Source organism: Cebidichthys violaceus, unplaced genomic scaffold, assembly GCF_023349555.1.
Source record: "Cebidichthys violaceus isolate CVI_PGR_0920_01 unplaced genomic scaffold, fCebVio1.0.p SCAF_46, whole genome shotgun sequence".
Lineage (NCBI taxonomy): Eukaryota > Metazoa > Chordata > Actinopteri > Perciformes > Stichaeidae > Cebidichthys > Cebidichthys violaceus.
The window spans coordinates 1330018-1356486 of NW_027176661.1; the positions used below are offsets into that span (position 1 = coordinate 1330018).

At 43.0% G+C, this 26469-nt stretch overlaps 3 protein-coding genes across 3 annotated transcripts in view; all 3 read left to right on the forward strand.

Annotated features, from left to right (window-relative positions):
* The first annotated feature begins 3119 nt into the window (after positions 1–3119).
* Positions 3120–5386, forward strand: LOC137886841 (uncharacterized). Its single transcript, XM_068729497.1, has 2 exons — positions 3120–3285; positions 4300–5386. The coding sequence occupies exon 2, from the start codon at positions 4308–4310 to the stop codon at positions 5031–5033; it is 726 nt and encodes a 241-aa protein (XP_068585598.1). The 5' UTR covers positions 3120–3285; positions 4300–4307; the 3' UTR covers positions 5034–5386.
* A 1660-nt stretch (positions 5387–7046) lies between these two features.
* On the forward strand, positions 7047–10580 carry LOC137886879 (oligodendrocyte-myelin glycoprotein-like). Its single transcript, XM_068729550.1, has 2 exons — positions 7047–7358; positions 8229–10580. The coding sequence occupies exons 1-2, from the start codon at positions 7351–7353 to the stop codon at positions 9631–9633; spliced, it is 1413 nt and encodes a 470-aa protein (XP_068585651.1). The 5' UTR covers positions 7047–7350; the 3' UTR covers positions 9634–10580.
* A 7678-nt stretch (positions 10581–18258) lies between these two features.
* LOC137886860 (RNA-binding protein Musashi homolog 2-like) overlaps positions 18259–26469 on the forward strand; it is a 184730-nt gene continuing 176519 nt past the window's right edge. The window contains exons 1-5 of the mRNA XM_068729523.1: positions 18259–18667; positions 19017–19057; positions 19405–19486; positions 20095–20179; positions 24217–24237. Of these exons, the coding sequence (XP_068585624.1) occupies positions 18606–18667; positions 19017–19057; positions 19405–19486; positions 20095–20179; positions 24217–24237 (291 nt within the window). The 5' untranslated portion in view covers positions 18259–18605. The remainder of the gene's footprint in view (positions 18668–19016; positions 19058–19404; positions 19487–20094; positions 20180–24216; positions 24238–26469) is intronic.

A 26469-nucleotide genomic window follows, 5' to 3' on the forward strand; every position in this document is an offset into this window, starting at 1 on the left:
CACTTCCGGTAGGCCAACAGAGGGATCAACAAGTTCAGAATCTTCTTTGGGCTCAACACATGTAAAACTCTGCAAAACTTGCATTCTGAAAAGGTTCGATTTTGTCGCTAACTTCAATCTGTTGTGGGGACGCGAGCATCTTTTCAGGCCACATGGCCTCCACCCATCGGCCAGGCCTGAGACGATGCACCCTGACCCACGGCAGCCTCGATGTGACGAAGACGAAACATCACAGCCTCAATGTCATCGCGTCGACAACCAGCTCATGGATCATCCTTCTGATTCCTCCCTCTTTCACTCTGTACTCCCCCTGCCCCACCCCCTTTTGGGACTCGCTGATAAAAATGGAAGTGCTGGTTAATGGTAGCGTTAAATTCTTCCAAAAGTCACCACCTTATTTTATTTAAGCCTATTTCTATCTTATTTTGTGGTTTTGTTTCACTCCTTAGAATTTACTATTTATGTTTGTGTTATTTTATTTCCTTCCATTTAAAAAAAAAAATCTTTTCTTAACTTTCCTTTCCCCATACTCTGATCGTTGTTAATGACAAGTGGGACTTTCCATCACTCGGGGGAAGATGTGAGGGGCTTTTGAGATGAAGTCATCTACGTTCCTTCAATTCTCACTTCCTCTCAAACATATTTAGCTGGATTTCATCTTAAACAATTTAAATTGGCATCAAGTTTAGAAGTTGAATTAAAGCTGGGGTAAGCAGTTTACATTTTTGGAGTCTCGCTGCAAAAATTCCATGTTAACCTGTCAGCATGTTGTCATTCAAGCGGTCTGAGAGGAAACTAGACATCCTCTTGGCTCTGTTTTCAGGCTTTAGAAAATCTAACCCTGGACGGAAGACTTTGGCCAGTAATCGCTCATTTCAGAGAGAAGCCGTTCCTATTTGCTGTTCAACGCCGCATGCACGTCCCGTCACATGGAGAAAGCCTGACTAGTACTCGTAGAGGTTACTATATGAAGTACTATGTTTGAAATGATGACTAGTACTTGTAGAGGTTACTGTATGAAGTACTATGTTTGAAATGATGACTAGTATTCGTAGAGGTTATTGTATGAAGCACTATGTTTGAAAAGAAGGACTAGTACTCGTAGAGGTTATTGTATGAAGCACTATGTTTGAAATGAAGGACTAGTATTCGTAGAGGTTACTGTATGAAGTACTATGTTTGAAAAGAAGGACTAGTACTCGTAGAGGTTATTGTATGAAGCACTATGTTTGAAATGAAGGACTAGTATTCGTAGAGGTTATTGTATGAAGTACTATGTTTGAAATGAAGGACTAGTATTCGTAGAGGTTACTGTATGAAGTACTATGTTTGAAAAGAAGGACTAGTACTCTTAGAGGTTATTGTATGAAGTACTATGTTTGAAATGAAGGACTAGTACTCGTAGAGGTTATTGTATGAAGTACTACGTTTGAAAAGAAGGACTAGTACTCGTAGAGGTTATTGTATGAAGCACTATGTTTGAAATGAAGGACTAGTATTCGTAGAGGTTATTGTATGAAGTACTATGTTTGAAATGAAGGACTAGTATTCGTAGAGGTTACTGTATGAAGTACTATGTTTGAAAAGAAGGACTAGTACTCTTAGAGGTTATTGTATGAAGTACTATGTTTGAAATGAAGGACTAGTATTCGTAGAGGTTACTGTATGAAGTACTATGTTTGAAAAGAAGGACTAGTACTCTTAGAGGTTATTGTATGAAGTACTATGTTTGAAATGAAGGACTAGTACTCGTAGAGGTTATTGTATGAAGTACTACGTTTGAAAAGAAGGACTAGTACTCGTAGAGGTTATTGTATGAAGTACTATGTTTGAAATGAAGGACTAGTACTCGTAGAGGTTATTGTATGAAATGCTATGTTTGAAATGAAGCACTAGTACAGGTTACCATATGAAGAACAATATTTGAAAGGAACTAGTACAGTCATTTACAGCGCTACTTATGACAGGTTCGTACACTTCTTGTAAAACTTCTTCAGATCTTCTGTCTGAATAACAAGATGCCGACATTATTATTCCATCATCATACATTATTATCAAATTCCTTTCAGTTCTATTTGATGTTCATGTTGATAAGATTGTCTAAACTGATATTTTATGTCACTGCCTAGATGGCAAAAGCACAGCAGGTTGACCAGCAGGGTTATACACTTAGGGGTCTGAAGCTAAATACCTGCAAAACAGACACTATTGGAGCATGTAGTGAGTTGATGGATGAAATCACTTTGGTACCTCTTCTCTTGCATGTCACTAGTGTCATCTGCAGGGATGAGGCAACTTGCCAAATCAAGCATTTCCTTCTAAATGTGTAAGTGCAGCTGCACACATTACCACAAATACACAGAGGAAACAAAAAGGGGAACTTAATAAAACATTTGCAATAAATGCTAAATAATATATATATATATATATATATATATATATTATTTTTTTCTTGCACAGTGAACAGATGTTTCACATGGCTCCTCTTACATATCTGCGTCTGACCTCAATGTGCGTGAGTTGTGCTTCAACATTTTCCACTCCATGTGGTATTGAATGTCTGTCAAAAGGCCTTGTATTATTGGTACAAGGCCTTACATGATGTACGAACATGGACTACAATTAAAGTCATCTGTGAGCGATTGAGGTTTGAAAGAAAATAAGCAGATGACACTGAAGAAGACAGACATTCGCACACGTATACCTAAAATCTTCTGTGGGCACCAATAAGAAGAAAAAGTTATTATAAACTATGCAAGAGATGACATGGCCCATCAGCATGTCAGTTTCTAAAAAGAGAGACCTTTAAGACATTTCCATAAATAAAGAGCTTTACCGCTTGTGTTAAAGTGATGCAGTTTCTACCTTTGGTGTCATGCAGGTTGTGGGGTTTATTGTGGTTTTGAATGTAGTAGATGTTACTATGTTTTACTGATGGAATTTTAAAATAAAATGAACTAGGTCAGTGGGAACTTTTTTTACTGTAGGTGGGCTGCTCAGCGAGCATTTAGCACGCAACTTTTAATAGTCAACTACCCGACAGATGTCTGCGTGACCAGCTACAGCACCAAACAGAACACCAAAACCACTTCCTTTTCTTATTATAGTGCAAATGGAGAAGTAAGAACAAGACAACCGAATGAGTGTACCACTGATTTAGATTACCGTCATTCGACATTGCCAGTCGTTCATTCATCTCACTTCTTCTACCCGCAGCAATTTGTGCCCATATTTATTTATACAAAACCTTATTCTTCTTGGAACTATATCAGGACCTCCAACAATGTAAGTGATATAAATTAATACATACTTTTACTTTGAAAACCTGTAAACACTATCAGCTTCATTTTCAAACTAGTAAGAACTCTAAGCTGAAGGAAAAAGTGTTGACATCTGTATTTATAGTTGTGGTGTTGCATGGTTCTGTCCTAAATCCCCATAATAAAAAAGATATATGATGATATTGCATTGTGTATTATGCAATATAAGATAAACCGTTTTAGGGTCATCAACATCTTTTTAGCGTGAGTATATAGCATCATCACCGTAGCTAATAAATTCAAAGCTACATCAATGCTAAAGCATTATTTCAGTGTTTCTAATGACATATACATTACACTACATTGCGTCTGACCATTTCCTGAACCGTGCTTTAAGTTTTTTTTAAAGGGCAGCCGCTGGTCCAGATGTTAGCATATTCAGCAATGAAATGAACTTGTTTGAGATCCATGGAGCCAATGCTCAGCTCAGTGTTATTTTTGTCCTTTGTGTAGTCTGTTAGCCAGTATAATTTTCCATTTGATTGGACTTGATTTTCCAAAGAAAGCATAGCTTGAGACGCAATGTAGTTCAATGGCAAGTCAGACTTTTAGCACATGGGTCTGTCAGGCCAAAATTTCATTTCAGTAGAAGTACTCATGATGCAGAATGGCCCATTTTATACTGCTGGGTGGCTTCATCTACCATCTTGTACCATTTATTAGTTGGCTATATTTTATGTCAATATATTTGAATCTGCAAAGTATCTAGTTGCTAAAGATGCAATATATTGGGACAAAAAATGTACTTAAGAGCAATACTTGAGTAGATGTGCATAATTACTTTCCACCACTGGTGATGTGTAGGAAATAAGCATAAGCACAAGCACAAAAATATACCTTTGGTTGATTATGGCTGCCCAGCCGCCATAGATTATTTAAGCTGCTGCTGTGTCTGCACTTTCTCCTAATTCTTCTCACTGGAATACATTTGCATTCCAAATTTCCTTTTGAACTAAACTGCCATCCTGTGTCTTCTCAGATACCAACATGAATGGCCTCCTCTTCCTGTTGTGCTGCATGCTCTTGCGTGGAGCTGCTGCCGATTTAACGAGCAGTCAAAATCCTGCCACAACCGCACAGAAAGGCGATTCAACTTCCCATGCACCATTTCAAACTGATACCACCCGTGATGCCAGCAGCATGTCTGCCACTCTGTCACCTACAACAGTCTCCCAGACCTCCAATAGTCACAGCACTTCACGTTCACCTGGCCCACAGCCCACCACCACTTCCACTTCCACCACCACCACCACCACACCAATCGATATGTATTACAGGAAGGAATGTCTTCCAGTGTTCCTGGTGGCCGGCGGACTGATCATAGCCTGCATTATCCTGCTGCTTTCTACTCTGTTGCTGATGTGTAAGGTGTGCCAGTTGAGCAACCGCGTCAAGATGCTGAGCGACAACAGCGACCTGATCAGCACCTCTGAATACTGGATAGGAACCGCCAAGAAGAGCAAAAGTGCTCCGGAGACGGAAGCCAAAGAGACCACCGTGTTAATGGCTGACATCAACCAAGCGCAGGAGGACGTGGGAAATGGTGCCGCCAAGGAAGAGGCAGTGAAGGTAAAAGAGGACGGACAAACGGGAGAAGAGGACAAGAAGGAGGTGGGAAACACTGCTAAGAGCGAGGAAGCTTCCACTACACCTGTGACCATTGTGGAAAATGCATCTTCTTCAAAGCTGCAAGAGAAGGCCACTGATTCCTAGTCCGTCAAAGCCGGAGCAGCCCCCTCCTCTAAGGGCACCAAAGAACCAAAGGAGGAGGTGTAGAGCTGTGCGTGTGTGCCAAAGAGTTTCCTGAGCACCTGGCTTAACTTCCTTTTAGCTTTACAACCCCTTTATGATAAATATAGGACACTTTCTTTTCAGTAGCTTTTGCATTACAGTGAGTTGAATAGCTGCATGTGCTGCCAAAGCTGTCAAACTGGGCACTGAGCATTTTTTGGTTATGAACAATGGGTTGATACTGTATTTCTCTTTATTTTACTTTTTGAGATGTATATACATGTTTGACATATGATATATGCAACAACCAGAGGAATAAAAGACCTGTAACCCCAGTCCTGACTTTATTACTTTGCAGCTGTGTGTGTGTCCGTGTCCGTGTGTGTGTGTGTGTGTGTGTGTGTGTGTGTGTGTGTGTGTGTGTGTGTGTGTGTGTGTGTGTGTGTGTGTGTGTGTGCGTGTGTGTGTGCGTCCACGTGTGTGTCCACGTGTGTTCTTGTACTTGCTATATAGTGAGGACCATTTAACATTGAGGACATTTTTGGAAAGTGAGAACATTTTGGCTCGTCCCCACTTTTTAAAGGCCCGTTTGAGGTTTAAGACTAGTTTCAGTTTTAAAGTTCAGGTGTGTGTGTGTGTGTGTGTGTGTGTGTGTGTATGTGTGTGAGAAAGAGAGAGTGAAAAAAAGAGAGGTCTGCTTGATTAGCAGGCAGAGAATGTGCCTCCTACAGGCAGTGCCACTCAACTCAGAGAGAACGCTCTCTTTCACCTCAGAGCTGACAAAGCCAAACAAAAAACCTTTTCAAAACCCCAATATGCAGTTGTTTCCGCAGTCTGGTGCCGATATTTGTTCATCTGCTTACTTGTGACGTCATGATGGATGTGCACCCTTCATTAAAACTCTGAATAGTTTGTCCCTTCTCAATGCAGCCCCTGCTGCAACTCTTACTGCAAGGAGGTGGAAACGCTTCGAGTTGCGGTAGCTCTTGGTGATGTGCATGCTCAGAGATGGGATCCAGTAAAGGCCGTCGTCAGGGAAAGTAAATGTCAAAATACTTTCTGATTGTACATCAGCAGTCAAAGGGATTAAGGTAAAACTTAGATTTTAGAGATTTGGATGATTTTTAACTCTCTGCTACTATGTGCTAACATAGCGCACATTGGCAGCATACAGCATGTGTTGTATAGTGTCTCACAGTGGAAGAGAGGGCTTGCTGTAAGGGACAATGACAGTATACTCAATCTCGTTGCAGGCAGCTTCAGGAAATATAGGCAGACAAGAGTAAAGTATAGAGAGAGGTGTGTGAGGAAGTAACAAACACACTTCAAAAAGAGGTACATGCAGGTATACGTAGTTTACATGATAACTGAACAAAGACTGTGGTCGCATAAATCAGGAATCTACAGTGATGCAGAATCATTTGTTGAATTTTGCCACATTTGGAACCCTGATCGCCGTCTGTCTCTCTGTTGAAATGTCCTTCAGAACCCGATGATGATGTGTGCTAGAATTACAGCAATGCAGTGCAGCATGGAGAATTGCCTGTATTGCTGATGACAGGTAGGAAGCTGCAGTGGACTGGAGTCCTCTGCAATAAATCTTGAAGGGTTTTTTTTGTGGCAGCGTCTAAATTTACACGGGGAAAATAACAAGCAATTACAGGACTGTGTTACTTTGTAAAGAAATGCTTTAGAGGGGGGTAGTATTGATTTGGGTGATACCTGATAGCAGTCTAATTCATTTTGAGTACAAACAGGACCGAAATCAGTCAATTAATCTAACCACAATAGCTGTCACTTTAAATGCAGAAGTAAATCCTGAAAGCTGCCAGATGAGGGATTGAGGGGTTTTCTTTGCAGCAGCCTTGTGTGCAGGGACCCCTCTGTTATGCGCTCTATTTCTCCTTAGTTACCCCCCTCCTAATAATCCCCACCCCACCCCACCCCTCCCCTCCCCTCCCCTCCTCACTTCCACTGCACAGAGCAAATCCAAAGCCTGCAGTGCCTGATCGCGCTAACTCAAAGATCCATAAGGGCAAAATCAAACTCTCGGCTCTTTGGGGAGGACAAACTGGAAGGCAGTGAGGGCAACCTCAAAAAGATCCCGCACTGGACAAGTGAGCAAGGGTCAAATTCTATGAAGGGAATTCAGGCATAGAAGAAAAAGAGAAAAAGAAAAGAAAGAAGAAAAAAAAATCCTCTTCAGCAGAGCAGCAGCTGGTCCCGAGGTTGAAAGCAGGAGAGGCGAGAACGGCTGGACGGCAGAAAAGGAGCAGAGAAAAGTGACTGGAATGATAAGATGAGAAGGTGAGTTATGGACAAATTTCTAGACTCTTTTCACACACACACACACACACACACACACACACACACACACACACACACACACACACACACACACATGTTCTGCCACACCCTGGCTCACACACAGTACACTGCAGTTTCAGCAGTGGGGAGCTCCTGGCTGTGTCTTTGCCTGCCTTTGCACCAGCTGATGCATGAGTTCTCTGTGGAGTCATTAATACAACCCATCTATTGAGCTGGTTCTCCTCCTCTGGGAGCGTGGGACTGACTGCTCTGACAACCACTGATGACTGAACAGGCAAATGGATGCCAGGGAAAATGACTACAGGGATTTCTCATCCTTTTTGTGAAGAATGATATACTTGACTGGACTAGAAATAACCTCTTGCAGATCAGGTTCAGCCTGCTACTGATATTATGTGCGAATTTTGTGAGAGTCCTGCATGGTTACGGGAGTCAGTATGGCATGTAATGTGAATGTGAGCATCTGCAAGAAATGCAGCGATGTGCAACAAACATTGAGCAGCTTGTGCGTGTACGTACAGTATGCATGTGCCTGCAGAGGTGTGTGTGTGTGTGTGTGTGTGTGTGTGTGTGTGTGTGTGTGTGTGTGTGTGTGTGTGTGTGTGTGTTTCTCTATGGGAATGAAAGAGATTCTGGTACAGGGTGGAGCTTTATAGCAATGATGAAACAAGTTTTATTCAGCACAGCGTTTTGCAGTCACTGTGCTTCTTCTTACAGATACATTCCCAGTATTCACCATCCAAACACTGCGCAGGCATCATTTCACAGTGTGCGACCTGGAGGTAAAGAGGATGCTGCGTGAGACGAACCCTAACGTTCTCCTGTCCTGTCCCTCTGTCTCTCTTTCAGCAGGCATGTGCTGCCGAAGCCGCCCCCACATAAGGCCCTTGTGGAACTCCTGCTCGTGTTGCTGCTGGCGCTGCACGTCCTAGCCGTGTGCCCCTCCATGTGCTCCTGCGGCCGCAGCCACAGGGAGGTGGACTGCTCGTGGAGGGGCCTGAGACAGCTTCCCGACAGCCTGCAGCACAACGCGCGCTCCCTCAACTTGTCCCACAACCGACTTCACGACCTGGATGGCCAGATCACCGCGTACACCCACCTCCGCTTCCTGGATTTGTCTCACAATCGGCTGAGCCGCCTGCCCGCCGGCTTGCCTCGTTCCCTCTGGCAGCTGCACGCCGCCTCCAACCGCCTCCAGCTGCTGGACAAGAACGACACGGTCCACCAGTGGAACCTGCGTCTGCTTGACCTCTCGGACAACAAGCTGGAGCGGGCCATCTTCATCAACAACACACTGATCAATCTGCACACGCTCAACCTGAGCCACAATCACTTCTGGACTTTGCCCACCAACATGCCCGCGCACCTGGAGAACATCGACCTGTCCCACAACTTGCTCGTGAAGGTGCTGCCGGGATCTCTGGACCGGCTCCTCCGACTAACGCACTTCTATCTGCATGCCAACCGCTTTTCCACGCTGCCATTTGGAGTTTTTGACAAGATGGCGTCTCTTAGAGTTGTCACTCTGGGCGACAACCCTTGGGCCTGTCACCTTTATGCCGACATCAACTACTTACTGTCCTGGACGCAGCATACGCCTGCCCGCATCCTGGGCTGCCCCTGCCACACACAGCCTGTCTGTGGAGGGGTGCGCCTCAGCAGGACTGGAGGGTGGCACTTTGCCTCCTACAACCTGCCCCCCCTTGCAGCAAGTGCCCAGGACCTGATCTCCATGCCCCCTGAGGCCAGTGTCACTGGGTGGTGGTACTCGTCTGGTTCTGCCCTGCAAAGCACCCCGCACACCCCCAAAGAGGCCTTGGACACTGAGCACCACCCCCTCACAGCCACACCCATCGGCGCCTCCACCCCTCGACCCAGAAGTGTGGGCACACGGCTAACTATTAATCCCCTCTCTGCATCTGCTGGCCCAGCTGCCGCAGACCACGTGCTCCACACTGATTCCGCTGACTCACTCCACACCAGCAACGCATCCTCTTTTCCCAACACAAGCTTCGTTACTGAAACGGCCATCAGGTCTGACATGACGCTGGCCACGTACCAGTTCTTTACAACGGAGAACCCCTCCATCCAGACGAAGAAGACAACCACTCTTCGCACCAGGAGCGTGAGGAGGAAGAATCAGTCCGTTCCCAGCGGCATCAGCAACGGCGGCCCGACACCAGCAACTCGCTCCTCGTACCCTTTCCTACACAACCTGGGGCTTCTGTCTCTCGTTCTGCAACGAGTCCTCTGAAAGACAAAAAAAACCACCCGTGAATTATGAGCACAAACAAGACTGCTGACTGTTGTAGTACTTTCATGTTTGTTTATTACCCACTTTCCAAGCAAAAAGGTCATTTAGAATACAAAGTTTAACAATCCCTGATATTCTCAGTACATTATGATGCTACTTTTATAATAATTGGCCCCCCAAAAAACAACCAGGAAGTACCTTTTATTACAAGACTTTTTACAAGCCTCCACTCAAATGAAAAAAATAACATTGTAATGAATATAGCTCAGCACATGATGGCACTATACATCCAGGTACCAGTTTGTTATGTAACTGAACGTAGCATGGTGCTCATGTGCAACTACAGTATACCCATTTCAATGCTGTCCAGTAGACAATAGGACCTAGAAAATATTATTTTTCCCGAATGTTGGCTAAATTTGGCTGACGTGGCTTTGGTCATATTATGATCATATCTTTTTTTTTTTTTTTATTTGATTGCACTGGCTTTAAAAAAGGTATGGCACTCACAACTTCAATTCAAATAGATGTCTTGATCCCTGCTTACTTGTTTCATGTAACAAACCATAACACTCACCAGAGGAGAGACCTTTTCTGGGCACAGGGTGTGTGTGGTCATGCCACTTGCAAAACAGGGACCAACGGGGGACTCTGTGGTGCGAGGGTGGTATAGGAGGACGAACGGACAATGTTGCATCACTATCTTTAACGAACTCTGAGCGCCAAGTACCGCGTCTGTATTTCGATCACATCTCAAACTTAAGTGTCCTTCATGATTCAGTGATGCTCGTGAAAATGATCTGCATGGTGATTGAACGCTGCAGGAATGCTAACCTATACTGCGATATTGCCGCAGAGCATTAAAGCACAGAAGAACACAGTGGAACACACTACCATTGGGCAATTTCTTTAAATAAAACTGATGAGATATCTATTATCTTTTTTGACGATTGTTTGAATTGTTTTACGCCACCTTTTTCTTTATGCTAAACTGCAAGACAGATGTTTTGTGTCGCTGATAGTGTCTCGTGGGAGAGGGCAGACAAACTGCCTTTTTTTCTTTCTTTTTTTCGTATTCAATGGCTGCATCTCCCATGGGACTTTGACATAGGCGTCAACCCTCATGGGGGCTGAAGTTGTTCAATACTATTAAATAGATCAAACGGTTACTTATTCAGATTTGAACAGGCATAGATTTGTTTTTAAGTGCATATATTGAGGGAAGGTTCACTAAGTACAGAGGCACTTATTCCAGATAGACCTTGCTTCACAGCTCAGAACAAACAGTCTTTTCTGTAGGTCATTGGGCAATCACTCTGTGTCTAAGTTAGTTTTCTAAAAGATCAGTGAACAAAGATCTACCTACTTTATGTGAGAGTAGCATAGCATATAGCCGGTGGCGACATAAATCTGAAAAAAATTAAAATGAGAGTCCATTCTCTTCTTTATGACACAGAAAACAAACGACACAACTGAATACATTGACATCATGTTTAGGTCAGACAGAATGAACAAAAGCAACTGATCATTTTATTAGCACACCAACCTTCCTTCTCAAAACTCAAACACCTGCTGAATAAATTCGGTCTATTTATAGCTGACACACAGACGCCAAAACAGAAAGGAACTAGTGGTTGGTGTGCTGTGTATTTATAAGCATGAGTCAAGGCTCAAACATTTCTTTTCTCTCCCACAAGTCTCAGTTTCACCTTTAACTTGCATCTTCATTTAATCATTTATTAATTATTAAATGATTATCTTATTGACTTTACTCCAACAAATCAGCCAAATGATTACTGCCATTATAAAGCACTATCAAAGGGCCAGTTTTCCTCTCTAGGCCTAGTTTAATGGGACATGAAAAAAGAAAGCGGAGCCACAACTGAGGTGTGTTTGATTGAGATCTTTTTATGGTTCACTATTGCCAACAAACAGATGTTTGTTTTTGGGAAGAAAGGGTTGAGAATCACTCCAAAAGTAATTTTGGTTTAAATTGTGTTTTATTGTCAAGCTTGCCGTTCGTTTAGTCGCCACACTGCAACTTTCATACTTTTCTAATCTTCAACAAACACTTGATATATTTCTTAACTTTAGCTGCAGAACTTTCAAACATCTCTTCAAAGTACTTTAAGGTGCCAGCGAGCTGGCCTGCTGGCCAATTATTTTCTCTGTAGACAACACGAAGTAATGTCAGATTTCTCTTCTGGCTCCTATAATAACTGACAAGGTGTAGAGGGCTAGCATCATTTACTGCTGCCATGCCTCCCCTCTTCATCTCTCCACCCGGGCTTGTTTTGAGTGAGCTGCCTTCTTTCTTTCAGCCATAGTCAATAAGACTCACCCCCAGTGTGCTGCTTTGTACCCGGCAACCCCACTGCCCTCTTGTGTTCTCGTACATTTAAGTCCCCATCAGCTTTATATATATCACAGTGTTCAGACGATGCCAGACAGAAAGGCTTAAAGAACATGTAGTGTATTACAGTCTTTATGCAGGCAATCTATGTGAGTGCGCAAGAAGGAGTTTATTTCATACGTCTTTGTGTGTGCTTTGCAGGAAAAATTCCCCTTTCTTGTGTTGTTTGAGAGCACTGCTTTACAGAGCTGCATTGCTCACCACCAAGCTATTTGAGTTTGGAATTGAACTTTTTTTTTTCTGACACTGTCTGCAGAAATAACAGGCAGCTAAGAAAACAGCCCAGCATTGTAGCTGTTCCCCTTACAGCAGCCTGTGGAGGTCACACAGTCTTTCCCTTCAGCGTGAGAGGCCATAAGGCCACTGTAGGTGGGGAACCTGGGTGTGACTGCAGACTCGCCACTCCTGAAAGGAACACAGGAGACGTGTCACTTCAAACCACCTCCATGAACACACATACACACACACACACACACCAGACGCACTAGACGCACTAATGACATCAGCTCCTGTTCTGATTGCATGGGCTCTAGGTGCCCTCTTGTGGTGGCGAGACAGAAATTAATGTTTATACCAAAATATTAGAGCAATTCTTGGAGGGAGTGTGTTTCTCACCAGGACACAGCTTGCCCTTGATAAAGGACCTTTTGAAAAAAAAAAGAAAATCTGTTTAGAATGCACACAAAAGGTGTGCTTTTCTGCTCGGCAACACGTGAGTTTACTGTAATTCAACGCACCAAACATGCAACTAAGGTGTAGATTTTGAATAAAAACAACAACGACAGACCAACGCTCCCACACACGCAGATGCACACTGACATGCCCTGAAAAGGCCACTGCAGCCTGCTTGTTGCTGAAACAATGGCTGCCAATCTCGACCTCCTTAGAGGCATGCGTCACAATATCAATTGTGCCCCAGAATTAGGCCGGTACCCAACCAAAGGACGCTCAGATGTTGCAGATAAAGTTTATCCGATAAACCTAATCTGTATCGACGGCTAGGGTCCACACGTCGCGGCTGGCCCGTCTCTTTGAGCCAAGAGCGATGTTTTTCCAGTCTGGGCACTGATCAGCCGAAAAGGAGAAACGAGTAGGAATCTGGAAGAAATAACAAGGCGTACTCCAGCAGCCGGAGGACTGATGAGACAGGCAAAAAATTTAAACCCTGCAGCATAGCGGGGGGGGGGGGAGGTATGGTATCTCTCGCTCTCGTCTCACTGGCACAGACAAGGCAAGGTCAGTGTTAAGGTCGGTGGTTGCAGAATAGGAAGTGGTTGGCAACTGGGAGAATAAATGGTGGCAGCCAGTTAGGGGGAAAGTAAATAAGGAAAGGAGAGAGCAAAGGCTGGTAAAAAAACAAAACAGAATGAGCCGGAGGACAGAAAGCCCCACTTAGCCGGTGTGTCCAGCGAGGCCTGCTTTATTGTGCCATTCTAAGCCTCCGGAAGATTTTAAAAGAAATGTCTGAGGCGTAGCATATGCACTCATATAAACAAACTCCGAGAGAGTGAGTGAAACTGAGTACAGGATAGTTCTTTGGGCTAGAAATCTACCAGCTTCTTGTGCGTCAGTTTGTCCGTCGAGCAATAACAAATGCAGCTGTGCTGTGCATGAGTGTGCCTCAACCCTCAACACTGTTGAGCATGTCCTCTGAATTTGCATGATAAACCAAAGAGCATTTTTTTCACAGTTGTCCTGAGGAGGATTTCAACAAAATGTACTTTGACAGAGAGTGGGGGGGCTCAAAATCATGCTCAATTTAAAATCCCCAAAAAGATTGATATAACTTACATGACTGGGTTTCTGCGTGGGGGAGGGGTCCGCCGCTTCCTGTGTCTCGAGCAAAGCTCTCCAAAAGGCCAACGTGCACATCTTCCTCCGCACTGCTGACTGTACAGGTGATGGGACGGCTCCTCGCGGTGCTTTAATGCCACTCGTCATCATCTGCAACACACGGCTCTCTCTGGAGTCGTTCAAAAAACGGCAGCCAGAACATTCCGGGGAGCAGCGGGGGCATGAGCTTATCTCCCAGCCCAGTGGAGCAGGTAAATGATGTCGTCATCACCCACTTGTGCTCGAGCCCGATTGGTCTAAAGAGCCCCACATGCAAATGGTCTTTTAATAGCGAGGTCAAAAAAAATGGAGACTTGCTCGGCCTTTATTGTCACAACAGAAGTGTGTGTATTCAGAAGTGTGAGAGATTCTGCAAAACTGTTCCGATCTGCGATTCTCTGCTGTACTGCGAGCTGTTCAGTGGTACCTTGAGGTGCCTCTGGGCACTTGGTGCAAGGGAATACAGCATTTTTCAACGTTTACAAGGGTAGTTTGCAGGCTTTGTGGAGCCTTATGCGTTTCAGATCATTCGGAAGTCCATATTACGGTTTAGTTATTTTTAATAATGTGGACGTCTGAATATCACGGTGGCCCATCTACCTGGAATATTAGTGCGTAGCCTCTGGCAGAGCTTAATTAACTCATCTGCGCAGTTACAGAGGGCATAATGGGGGAGAGAAATCACTCATCACCAGAACATCCGTCCCCACTGATCTGACTTCAAACAGTTTCTCTGTGTGGTAACAATCGCACACATCCCAGTGATCCTCACGTATCAGGATCAGTCAACGACGTTTTCACACAACCACCCATTGGAAACGTACAAATCCACGATGAGAGTAGGAAATGTCATTCCTTAAAGTCATCAGTTTGCTATCAGATGTGGCCAAAATGTACCCCCACAAGATGCTAAGCTACCGAGATGAAAGAGCAGGTTTGCTGCAGTTTGGTGGGTGGCTAATTCCTGAAATAGGACTGTCAATTATGCATGTCTCGGTCTGGCTCCCTCCCTGCAGTCTGAGAGGCGCTTTAGTTCATGCTGCAACCAAGAAGCAGGGAGGAGAGGACACTAGAGGGAGACAATTTGTTCACATCTGCAGCCTTCTCAGACACTTTTTCCTCTGGATTCTGAATTCCACTGTAATAGGCCCTCCAGAGGTCCACAGAGATCAATACCAAATCATTCACAAAATCCGAAGGATCAAATTAACAACGTCTCAAGAGCGTTTAAATAATATCCCCAACAAATTCATGGAAGCGATGGAAGGTGTTTAGTCTGAGCTATCTTTTAGTGTTGGATTAATGCGTATTGGATTCCTCTGCATGCTCAAAACACATGGTGAGCCTCTGAGAAAGGCATGCAAATTATGTATCAAAACGTGAAAATCCCCGAACACTTCAATTTTCACTATTAACACCACGCGTATTGGTGCCTCCAGACATTCAAAGGTTAATATATTTTGCGATTCACGAACAGATTACATGTAGGAATCCGTGTGGAGGAAAGGGCTTATGCATGATCCAGGGACAATTTCTCCAAGGTCAAGTGAGGATTCTGAGGGTGTAAAATGATTACTGCAACAGGAAACAGGATGCCTCTTCTCAAAACAGCATCTCACAACACTGTCAGCGAGTCTATTGCTTCTCTCACTTTCTTTTCCCCCCACAGCTCTTTCACACACTATCAATTTTACTTCTCTCACCATTCCCAAATCCTCCAGTCTTCATGCAAAGGCTCGGTTAGTTACAAGCTTCTTCTTCTTCATTTCTTTTTTTTTTTTGCATGCTGAGTTTCCTCTCCATTGAGAAGTGGTTCATCTTTCAGCACTGAATGCAAAGCCACAATTGCACTGATGCAACTATGTGATTCCAGAAATCGTTGCATTGTCCTTGATTCTAAAGCGAAGGGTGAATTATCATTCAACACACAGATGAGTTCAAAGCAAGCAGGAAATAAGAAATAAAAAAGGTGTCTATTCCTTCTTATTCTTCATCCCCTCGTTAATCAGAGCGTCTTCAACAGCTGCCCCCTTTATAAATGCTTCCAAGCCACAGTGATGTTCGGTTTCAAGGAAATCTGTTTTGTTCATAAAAAAATACACGTCCCTCTCTTTCTTCCTCACTCGATACTAAACGCTCAGCTGCTCTGAAAGCAGAGCTGTCAGAGAGCCTAAACTTGCTTAAAGAAGGATAAACATTTTGGGCACTTTCATCAGGCAGTGGTGGCTGCTCAGATTAAAGGAGAACACCGTATTATTTAGAAATCTATACATTTTTCTCCTTCAATCAGTGTGAAAAAAAACGTATCTTGCTATGCAAATGGTGAACCAAAGTGTAATCCATAAAATATGAGAGGTTTGTAGTTGAAATATGATAGATTTGAAATAGAATAGGCCATCTGCTTTGGCATCATGCTGTTTTGGGTTGAAACCCGGCTCACAAGCCGTGATCGGATGTTATAAAAACACACCTGATGTTACTTCTCTGTCACGTTTGACTTTACACTCTTCACGGTGCAATACAGTGAACAGAAAGGCCATGATAACGATGTTCAAATGGCAAAATAATTCACAACCGCACTGTGAAACCGGAGACCCCAGTGTTTTTATTTGAACATAGAACAAGTTGCTCTTCATGTGTTAAATCCACTGTGATTTTTTTGCACACCTTGCGATTGCTTTAAAGCCTGTTGTTCCTCAGAACTCATATTCCACATCAATTTATAACCTCCCTCTCTCTCTCTCTCTCTCTCTCTCTCTCTCTCTCTCTCTCTCTCTCTCTCTCTCTCTCTCTCTCTCTCTGCAGCTGCATGAGTGGATGCAATTTTTTTTTTATCCACCGTCACATTTCAGGCATATGCTGTAGGGTACTGTCACACATTTGACAACTTATAGAACATGTAACAGTTTTATAATCTTGAATGTATCACCAAATGGCATGGGACAGAAAAGAAAATAGTGCATAGAAGTTAAGTAAGGTGTCATATTTTCATTTTCTTTGACACTCCTGTGCCACAAGGAGTTTCCACCATTTGCCTCCATACATTAATTTCAGAGATACAGACAGCCGCAATGTGGGGTGTCCCCAAACTAATGACAGAGTTTTAGCTGTTAAACTGTCAAAAGTCTTGTTATTTGGGTTTTTATCTAAGTCATTGTTTCAAAAACATGCTGCCTGGCTAGATAAGAAATTCCCTCTGGTAGTGCCCCGAACAGTCAGCACAGACGGGCCTATTCAAAAAAAAAAAAACCTTCACTGAATGTGAGTAATGAAATAGGATCACTAGTCACGTTCTGTGCAGAGCTCGGAATGTTTTGTTGTAATTATTCTCGTGGTACGATGAATGAAAACTGCATTTCTAGAGAATGTATTGTCTTATTGTCTGTCGAGTTCTGTGAGCAGCAATGTGGCGCAGATGCAAACAAATGTATAATACATAATTTAAAGCATAATTTGTACATGAGATTTCCTTTTCTTGTGTTCTATTGATAGCAAGCTGTGCAAAAAATATGCACCGAAAACACCTTTTTTTAACACCGCAAAAGTTGTGCACGTTCGTTTATACATTTATTTCTTCGTCTTCTTTATCTTCTTCTTCTTCAGGGTCATGAGGGGGCAGAGGCAGTTTATCTCCACATGCCAACCCCGCCCCCCCTGCAACTCATTACAGGTCATCTACATGAAAAGATTCATAATCCATTCACTGCACGTATGGATACCATACTTTGTTGATGCCCGCAGGATATTCTTTGTTGGCTTTCATAATGGCTCAGGAGACTTTCTCTAGTAATCAGCCTACCTCAAGGCGTAAAATTGGGCACCTTTTCATTCATTTCAAAATCTGACATTCTGCATATTCTGTGCTGTAACTTAAAAATATTCATAATGACACTTTCTCATTTAATAATTACACTATAACGTTGTGTTATTGGTGCTACAGCATTAATGTATTGATCATTTTTAAAGCTGGAAGTCCCCGTTAAATGTACACCAAGAGTAGTAAGAATTTAAATGCAAAAATCATATTACTGTCATATAAGCCTATCACTGCAATAATATTGTATAGCCACCATTTAAAAATCAAACAAAAATGTATATAAGTATATAAAGTACAGTATTTCATTTAAAATATTCAATAATTTTAAAACACTTGTGAGCCATAACAATCAGGATAATCTCAATATTAACATGCATGCATTTTTGGGGTTCTTTCTGAGGGACTACATTGTATGGCGGAAGAATAACAAGTTATTGCAATTAGTAAAACAGTAATTACGTTGCTGCTCTGTAAAGGTTTACCTGTCAGCTGGATAATAATAAGTAAACATTGCTAATTAAGAGGACCATTTCTTGGACAAAGATTTTTTTTTTTTTTTTTTTTTTAATGCTGTGTCCACTGATTTAGAAGAGCAATAAGCCACTTTCACCTCCAGTGGCTTAGTGCTTAATTAAATGACAAATCGGAGGATTGGTTTGCAGATTGCCTGAATTGACGTCAATTGGATTGGTTAGGTGACAGAGGCAGGCTCCGCCCCCCTGTGGGCCAAGGTAGAGCGTGCGGAGAGAGAGGGAGGAGGGAGCAAGGGGGCTGAGCTGATCCCACGTGTGACGCTTTCATTCCCGGCTCAGTAATATTCTCATAGCGGGGCTTTGCATATCTCCTGCCCGTATCTGTGTGTGTGTCTGTCACTGTTACTGTAGTCCCAGCCTATAGTTTGAAATAGATATGGAAGGAGACGGGAGTCAAGCCACATCCGGAAGCCTAAATGATTCACAACATGACCCGGGGTAAGAATCTTTCTAAATGTATTCTTAAAGGTACGCTGGTTGTTTGTTTGCTTTCATGTTAACATCTTAGAGAGGACTTCGACTGCCGTGTGCTGGATTCGTCCCCCTCTCCAGTACGCACTTAAACCGTGCACGGGTCCGTTTCCACATTCAGTTGAAAGCCCCTTCAGCTTTGTAGCGAGAGTGGCCTGCCCCCCCCCCCTTTTTATGTCGCTAGACTATAAATACTAAGCGCGAATGTGTTTCCATAGTCTTCCTTTATCCTTTAAGGTCGCTTTTAGAAGTAGTTAGTCGTCAAAATGGCCGAACTGACATCTGGACTCACTTCTGTTGTGTTTTCCCCTTACAGTAAAATGTTTATCGGTGGCCTCAGCTGGCAAACCTCACCAGGTGAGAGACTGTTATTCTCTTTTTACACCGTGTCCCGGTATTTTCTTGTTGTTTTTTTTTTCTTTCTTTTTTTTTCTTCTTCTTGTCGCTGTGACTGAGTGCTCGTTGTAGCGGCTGTGGCGGGTGTATGTGCGAATGTGCACTGTGCAGCAGTGCACTGTACGGGATGTGTCACTAGTGTGTATGCACGATGTTATTTTTGATCTCCGTCCATCTGAAGTCCTCTATTCGACCCCTATGCGCATCGCGGGGTGTTTTGTGTGTGTGTGTGGTTGAAATGCAGTGACAACAGCATGCACATATGTTTTCTGTCAAATGACCCGACATATTTTTCCCTCTATTCACAGACAGCCTTAGAGACTATTTTAGTAAATTCGGAGAAATAAGAGAATGTATGGTGATGAGAGACCCCACAACAAAACGCTCAAGGTAAATACCGGGCTCTTCCTACTTTTTTCTCCCCCCCTCCTCCTCCTCTCCAGTGCATGTGACGATATCGCTCACTTTGTCCGTGTTTCGTGTTAATCCAGCGTGCATATGTGTGTGTGTTTTCTGTGTCCGCGCGCGCACGTGTTCGCGTGTGTCCCCTGTGTGTGCGCGCGGGCGCGTGCCTGCGTGTGGTTTCACAGCAAGCCAGATAAGCTTAAATGCTCGCTGCTGTAAAGCTGCAGCCGAATGCAATTTGACATTGACTTTGTGACTGCACCGCAATGTTGGTGTGCTGTCGTCTCCCATTGTAACACACCAAATAATGATCAGCAGCCTGCTCACTTTCTGTTTCAAATCTGCCACAGGACGTCCATCAGTTTATCTTTGGGATTGTTTATTATTATTATTATTATTATTATTATTATTATTATTATTATTGTAAGAATAATAAGGTCACAGGAATGTTATGCCCATTGTTGTGCAGTTTTATCATGGCGAGCCACACTATTTTTTCGCTGTTGTTTAGTATTTGCATGAAACAACATGTATTGCAATTATGCTTGTGTGCATTTCTAACATTGTTGTCCTCGTTTCTTTTTGTTTTGCAGAGGATTTGGGTTTGTTACGTTTACAGATGCTGCCAGTGTAGATAAAGTCTTAGCTCAACAACACCACGAATTAGACTCAAAGACGGTGAGTTAATTTTACCTCCACTTATGTAAGTGTGTGTTTGTGTTTGTGCCTTTGCCATCACACTGTGTGACTTTTCGCCGCCTGCGAGGCCTTTGTGGTTGAACACCTCTTAAGTTAACATGCGGTGTGGATCAAGGTCACGCATATACGGGCTAAACGACGGTCCCTTCAACACTTAAGCTTAGCAATAAAAACACAACTCTAGGGTGAATAATATGTGTGTTCACTTTCACTTCTCTGGCTGAATGGGGCTGACACCCCCCCCCCCCCCCCCCCCCCCCCCCCCCCCCCCCCATGTTCCTTGTTCGCCGCAGCCACACATATATCTCATGTTCCACTGAAGGGCGTGCTGTCTCAGGCCCTGCTGCCACTGCTTCTGTTTGACCCAGCAGATATTTTGTCCTATCACGCCCGATGCACTGATACCGTAAGTGTGGGAAATCAGCACTTCCCCCAAGAAATATTGCCACGACGTCTAAAAAAAAGCTAAACTAAAGCAGGGTTAAACAACTTTGTGAACAACAAGTATGTTATTATAACTATTCGGTTGCTGCATTGTAAAATAATTCTAGGTGTAGCAGTGTAACGGCAATCCATGACCGCCGTAAATGTGTGTTTAGCTTAGAAAGGATCGTCTGAATTTATTTGCATGGATAAGCCAATTGATCCACAGACATACGCGTACACCCACCCATGAAGAACTCTGAACCACTGTAGGTTCTACTTGCCCTTTTTGAAATTTGTCAGTAGATGAATAATTAAAGATGCTAGTCACTTTTTTTCTTTGAGAGATGTCTGTAGTGATGGATTAGACAGGGTTCAGCTGAGATTGCATTTGTCAGGGATTTCTGCACGGTGCGGTGGTAATATCCAGATATGGCCGCGTGGTTTTGGAAATGGAATCGTAGTGTTGTGCTACCTTGGCTGAAGGCAACCCCGGATGGAAGAATATTTCTTTTCAGGATTTCCAAAGACAAAGGGATTGTACTTGAAGGGCACTCTGGAATCTGTGCAGGATATGGCAAAGTAATTTAAAGATTTGTTGTCTATTTAAATCGCATTCTTGAGCTCAAGTGTGATTGGTCGAGAGCTAAAGAGGCTATTTGGGGGCCAGTGGATCTTATTTTATTTTCCAAGTAGTTTGGCTCCTCTTTTTTTTTTATTATTATGGAGTTTTTTGGCCACTTTTCACAACAGCTCAGTGATGGTGGCTTTACTTAACCCAGTGGACGTATGTGATTAGTATTTCTACTAGTCTAAAAAGTTAGATTAGTTAGATAAAAAGCTAGTTATTTAGCATCACAAACAGACATGTCAGAACACATTAAGGGGCACAGTGATGGGCGTACGGGTGATAACTAGTTCCCCCTTCATCCATCCAATCAGATCCTTACTGTTATGTTATTTTCAGTCTCGGGGGGGTGGGGGGGTCAGTGTCTCTCTCAGACTTTGTGCTTCAGTGTTTGTGTACGTTACGGCTATAAGGGCGACAAAGACATGCGGTGGGCTCTCTGTTGTGAGTCGGTGAATAGAGGAGACGAGGTTCTTGGTGATAAATACGACTGATGACGAGTACGTAGGAGCGGGTTATGACGCGGTTATGACGCAAACGTACTTTTGATGCAGAATACGGAGCCGTTTGGTAAACTTCAAGGTTGCCATTTTAAATGAACTTGACTTTTGTGAAATGTGTCGCTAATAAAAATACACTTGCACCTGGGAGTTGTGCCCGTGCAGCTGGTCCAGTGCCTTACCCCGAAGGCACGTTGAGAGTAGTGGCAGCAGCAAACGGTTAAACTCTCTGAGCGTTTAAAATGATAACATTAAGATCTTCGTTGGACTTAACTTGATGACCTCATGCTCATAGCACAGTCTCAATCCACTGCTACGTCTATGTTGCAACTGAATTATTGATTGCAAAATAGTTATTTTTCACCCATTAGATAAAGGACATTCTTGTAAAAGTTGCCAAACTTTCGCCAGCAGCTTCTACATATTATCTTTATCAAAATGTAGAATATTCTTGGCCTGTATTCTTATGTATTTATGCTGGAGTTAAAACACATTTTTCTCTCTCTCTGTGTTACATCCGTAGTAAGATACAGAACGGTTTGCAGCTACAGATACGTACGTAAACAATTGCATCGTAGGCTGTAGGTCGTATTCGGCAGACTTATGTCACACTCTTCAGATCTGACAGTGCCTCACCCTGAGAAGTGAGCGGTGACATTTGAAAGTCGGACATCTAATCATCATTTCTCTCTCCGAATTGTGGCCTTAGTGCACAGGCACGGTAAAGTACTCCACACTTGTTGCACATCTGTCCTCGTCTAATTGGCAAGTCTTGAGGCTTGTTGCGAAACCTTTTCCCTTTTTTCATAATATTTGTCCTTACCTCTGTCGGGTATTATCGTTCCTTTAAAAAAAATCTGAATGTTGTGGAAGGGGATTTTCATTCCAAACTAGTTGAGGTATTTTGTGCCTTTTATTAAATGGCATACAGTATAGAGCAGACAGGAAATGAAGGGCGAGAGAGGCCTGGCCAGTTTCCATCAGGGGGGGCGTTGTGTTAACATGGTCGGCGTCAAAGGATGCCTCAAATACATAGGTTTTAATGTGTATTAACATCATCATATTGGACGTTGACTTTTACACAGTCTGTATTTATAACGATGTGGAGCCAAGTAAGATTTGCAATCTTGTCTGATGTTAATGAAACAATTTTTTTAATATGATTTATTTGCTCTGTTGCCAGGCGGTTTTGTCTCCATACCCCCAAACCTGAAATATATCAACAATACTAATAGTCATGTTATTATAACCAATGACATCGTCATAATAAACAACAAAGTGAAGCTTTTATTTATTTATTTTTTTTTGCTTGACATTTTTATAATCGGATGAGTGTTTGACAGTCTAATTGAAATACCAAAGATCCTGGCTCAAATAGATGCAGAAATTGATATTTCCTAGCTGCTAATGTGCCGTTGTTTACCCGTTCTGGGTGCGATAGAAGATTACAGACCTAAGGCAGCTGTCTGTGTCGTTCTCCTCACTATTAGTCACTGGGCTGTATCTGCCGCGCCGTCGTATACATCTTAACGCTCGCACTATCAAGATGGCACCGCATTAGGATCTGTCATATCTCTTTTTATAAAGTTGCTCGGCGCGAATGAAAAAGGACCGGGACCTGGTCCGGCGGATGCGGCTGGTTCTTGATGCGTTTGCAGATGTCTGTTCGATATGAAGCCTCCCACTTTCGCAGTGCTTGAATGAATCCTCACCAGCAGTTTTTGTCCTCGGTAACCTTGAAGGGCGCGAGTGGCTGGAGGTGCTGCGACTGTGAACAAGTTGAGTCATAGTACTCGCACAAGGGGAAAGTGGAAATCATACCTAATTTACATTTTTGTTTCCTTGTTTGTTCGTCTCATTTTATTCTTTTTTTAAATATAGTTGCCTGAATTAAACCAACGTGGCTGTCTGACAACTGCGCACAAAGAATAGTCATTATTATGAAGTAATATTAGTTAAAAAGCAAACACAAAAAGAGGCATTTCTTGCTTTGATTACATTGATATCTCACAATCATTTAGCCCAACATCTCCCTGCGCTTGAGAATGAAAGAGCTATAGAACTATAGAATCAAACGTAGCATCCGCAAAAATGCCAGGATGTGAAATTCCGTGCATACAGTCAAAGCCTTCCTCTTATTCTTTATTAGCATTTTCTTTTTATTTATTTATTTTTTCCAAGCGTGCGCTCAGCCTTTTGTCCGGTTATGAAAACACCCAGACCGGGATGAATGTGAATGAGACATATGGGGAAGCGCAGCCTGGGGCTTCAAAACACAAATGCTGGTAATTCAGAACATATTTACCATTTTTCATGATGCTTTTGTTCAGTTTTGGAAATATGCAAGCAGCAGCATCTGTTCCCGAAGACGCTTCGAGAGGCAGGTCGGCATGAACAAGGGGAGATCACATGGAACACGATTTTGCATTTGAGAAGTAACAGTTGAGAGCTCAACAAGGCAGCAGATTGATTCCAGTTTGGCTTTTGTGTATTGTTTTATGTAAAGCGGTTATATGGAAAAAGAAAATCTGTAAAAATTCTTCAGGGACCTACTAAAGGTTATGTTTGAATGCAAAATGTGAATTTATCACGACCGTGTGATACCGTTCATTTTAGTTTAAACAGCAAAGGTTTCAATCAATTTACTGCAACCTGTAAAACCCTCAAACGTCTATGAATGTTCCATATTACTGAATGAGCCCAGGTCAATGCATACTATACAAGAGGAAAGTGGTAGAAAAAGCATGGATAAACAGCTGTTTTGGGCACATTTAAATCATATCGGGTGGGATTTTGGAAGTAAAGTCAAACCAGTGGGCTAAACTCTGACTTGCCCTTGTTTAAGTGTAGCAGGTGTTCTGTCTCCTGCAGTTAATTATGGCTGAAGGCGTTATTAGTTCACGCTGTATCTGTCTCTTGTCGGTACGCGCAGAACATCAGATGTTTGTCAAGGCGGTAATGTAATATCTTGTGTAACACCAGCCGAATCTGGATCACACTCATAATAGTGTTGCATATTTTCTTCAGTAAAATTAAAAGAAGAAAAAAAAGATTTCCTCGTCGAGGGTGAGCTTTGGAAACATTGTCATTATCGGTTTGACGAGCGTAACAAACTGTTCTCCGTGGCGTTATCCCACCGCAAAAACCAAACCAAACAAAAATCGGTAAGCTCGACAGCACAGATATGAAACATTTATGTTTTAATTTCTTGTCTATTCCGTCTATTTGGTATCGCGCAGGCACACCTGTGGACCTGCTCTTAAGTTGGGGGGGAAAGCTGCAATCTTTGATAAGCTTTTTTTTCTCCCTTTTAGCTTAAACACTGCACCATCGTGCTACTGTAGATATGTCTTAAGAGAGAGGAGAGTTTACCCAGGAGCCACATTAATATGTGAAATCCTTCTTTTTTTATATATAAGATGTGAACTTAAGATAGAGGCTGTTTCTCAGCCCTGATCTCCCACAGTTGCATGCAAAAGCGGCCCACAGAGACCCTGTAGTAAAAAAAAAAAAGGGTTGTGGAAGATAAAAGATGGAGAGGGGATTCCTCTCGGTCTGTGCTCATCTGTTATGTCGACATATCGGGCTGTATGATGTTGTGAGGAAACCTGCGTGAGATCGTGTTTCATCATATAAGAAAGGTGCGCCGACACTACTAATTAGAAAAGGTCCCGTTGGGCTGATGTACAGTCACTTCACCAGCAGGGCGTCTTTAGCACGTCACTAGTCACGCTCCTGTGCTCCGCATGAACTCAGCTGTGTAAACTGGGATGTGAGATAGCCGCGTTGTAAAAGGCAAACATGCCGTACTTGCGGAGGCCCTTGACAATGACACCACTTTAGAGGCTGTCAGTCAATTGTACGTAAGAGGTGCTGCTACCATTAGATGGTGAAATAAATGTAATCAAAGGAAAGAAACAGACAGTAATAACCATACCCTTATTACCATAATTCACATTCCACATTCGCAGTAGTATCCAGGTTTTCTCAAGTTGCATGTAAACATCAAATCCCAAATAAGATCAAGGACATGTATACATGATTCAAACAATATCCGGGTTTCTTATCATCACCTGTATGCAGTTGTCTTGATTCCTGCTATCTTTAAATACCTGGAAAAGTTGTTTGCCCGTCCTGGTTTCTGTTGGAGCTCTCCAGGTAGCATATCCTTATCCAGCTTTCCACAAAAGCTGGGAAAGATTAACAAAACATGTATAACAGGTTCCTAAAAAATCCCCTTCGTAACCAGGATGCAAGTGTGCGTGTAAACACACTCGGTGACATGGAATTAATCCCAGGTGTGAATTTGGTCCGGCAGGAGTTTAAAATTAATGTTTTTGTATTTTATTTTTTTAAATAGCAGTGGTTTAACTCATTAGTGGTTTTTCAATGACTCATTTTGATTGCATTTGACCCTTGGCTTCACTGGAAATGATAATTGCAAAACATGCACAACACCTCGATACGTGACAGACGTCGAGTTCAGCAGTTCAAGGTAGACAAACACCGGAGCTCGAAGCAACACCAGTGGGCAGCTCGGCGACATAATGAGGTGGAGGCTGCAAGAGCTGGCACACCCATTGATAGCAACGTTTCCTTTAATAGCTGAAGCACGCAGTAACTGCATAGAATCTTAATTACTCAAAACATTAGGTGATGTAGGCAAATGGCAACTTGTGTTTTCAGGTTCAGCAACCAAAAGCTGTGGTTGCCAGCCT

Excerpts from the sequence above, each read along its gene's own strand:
- LOC137886841 (XM_068729497.1), top strand. The coding sequence starts at position 4,308 with ATGAATGGCCTCCTCTTCCTGTTGTGCTGCATGCTCTTGCGTGGAGCT.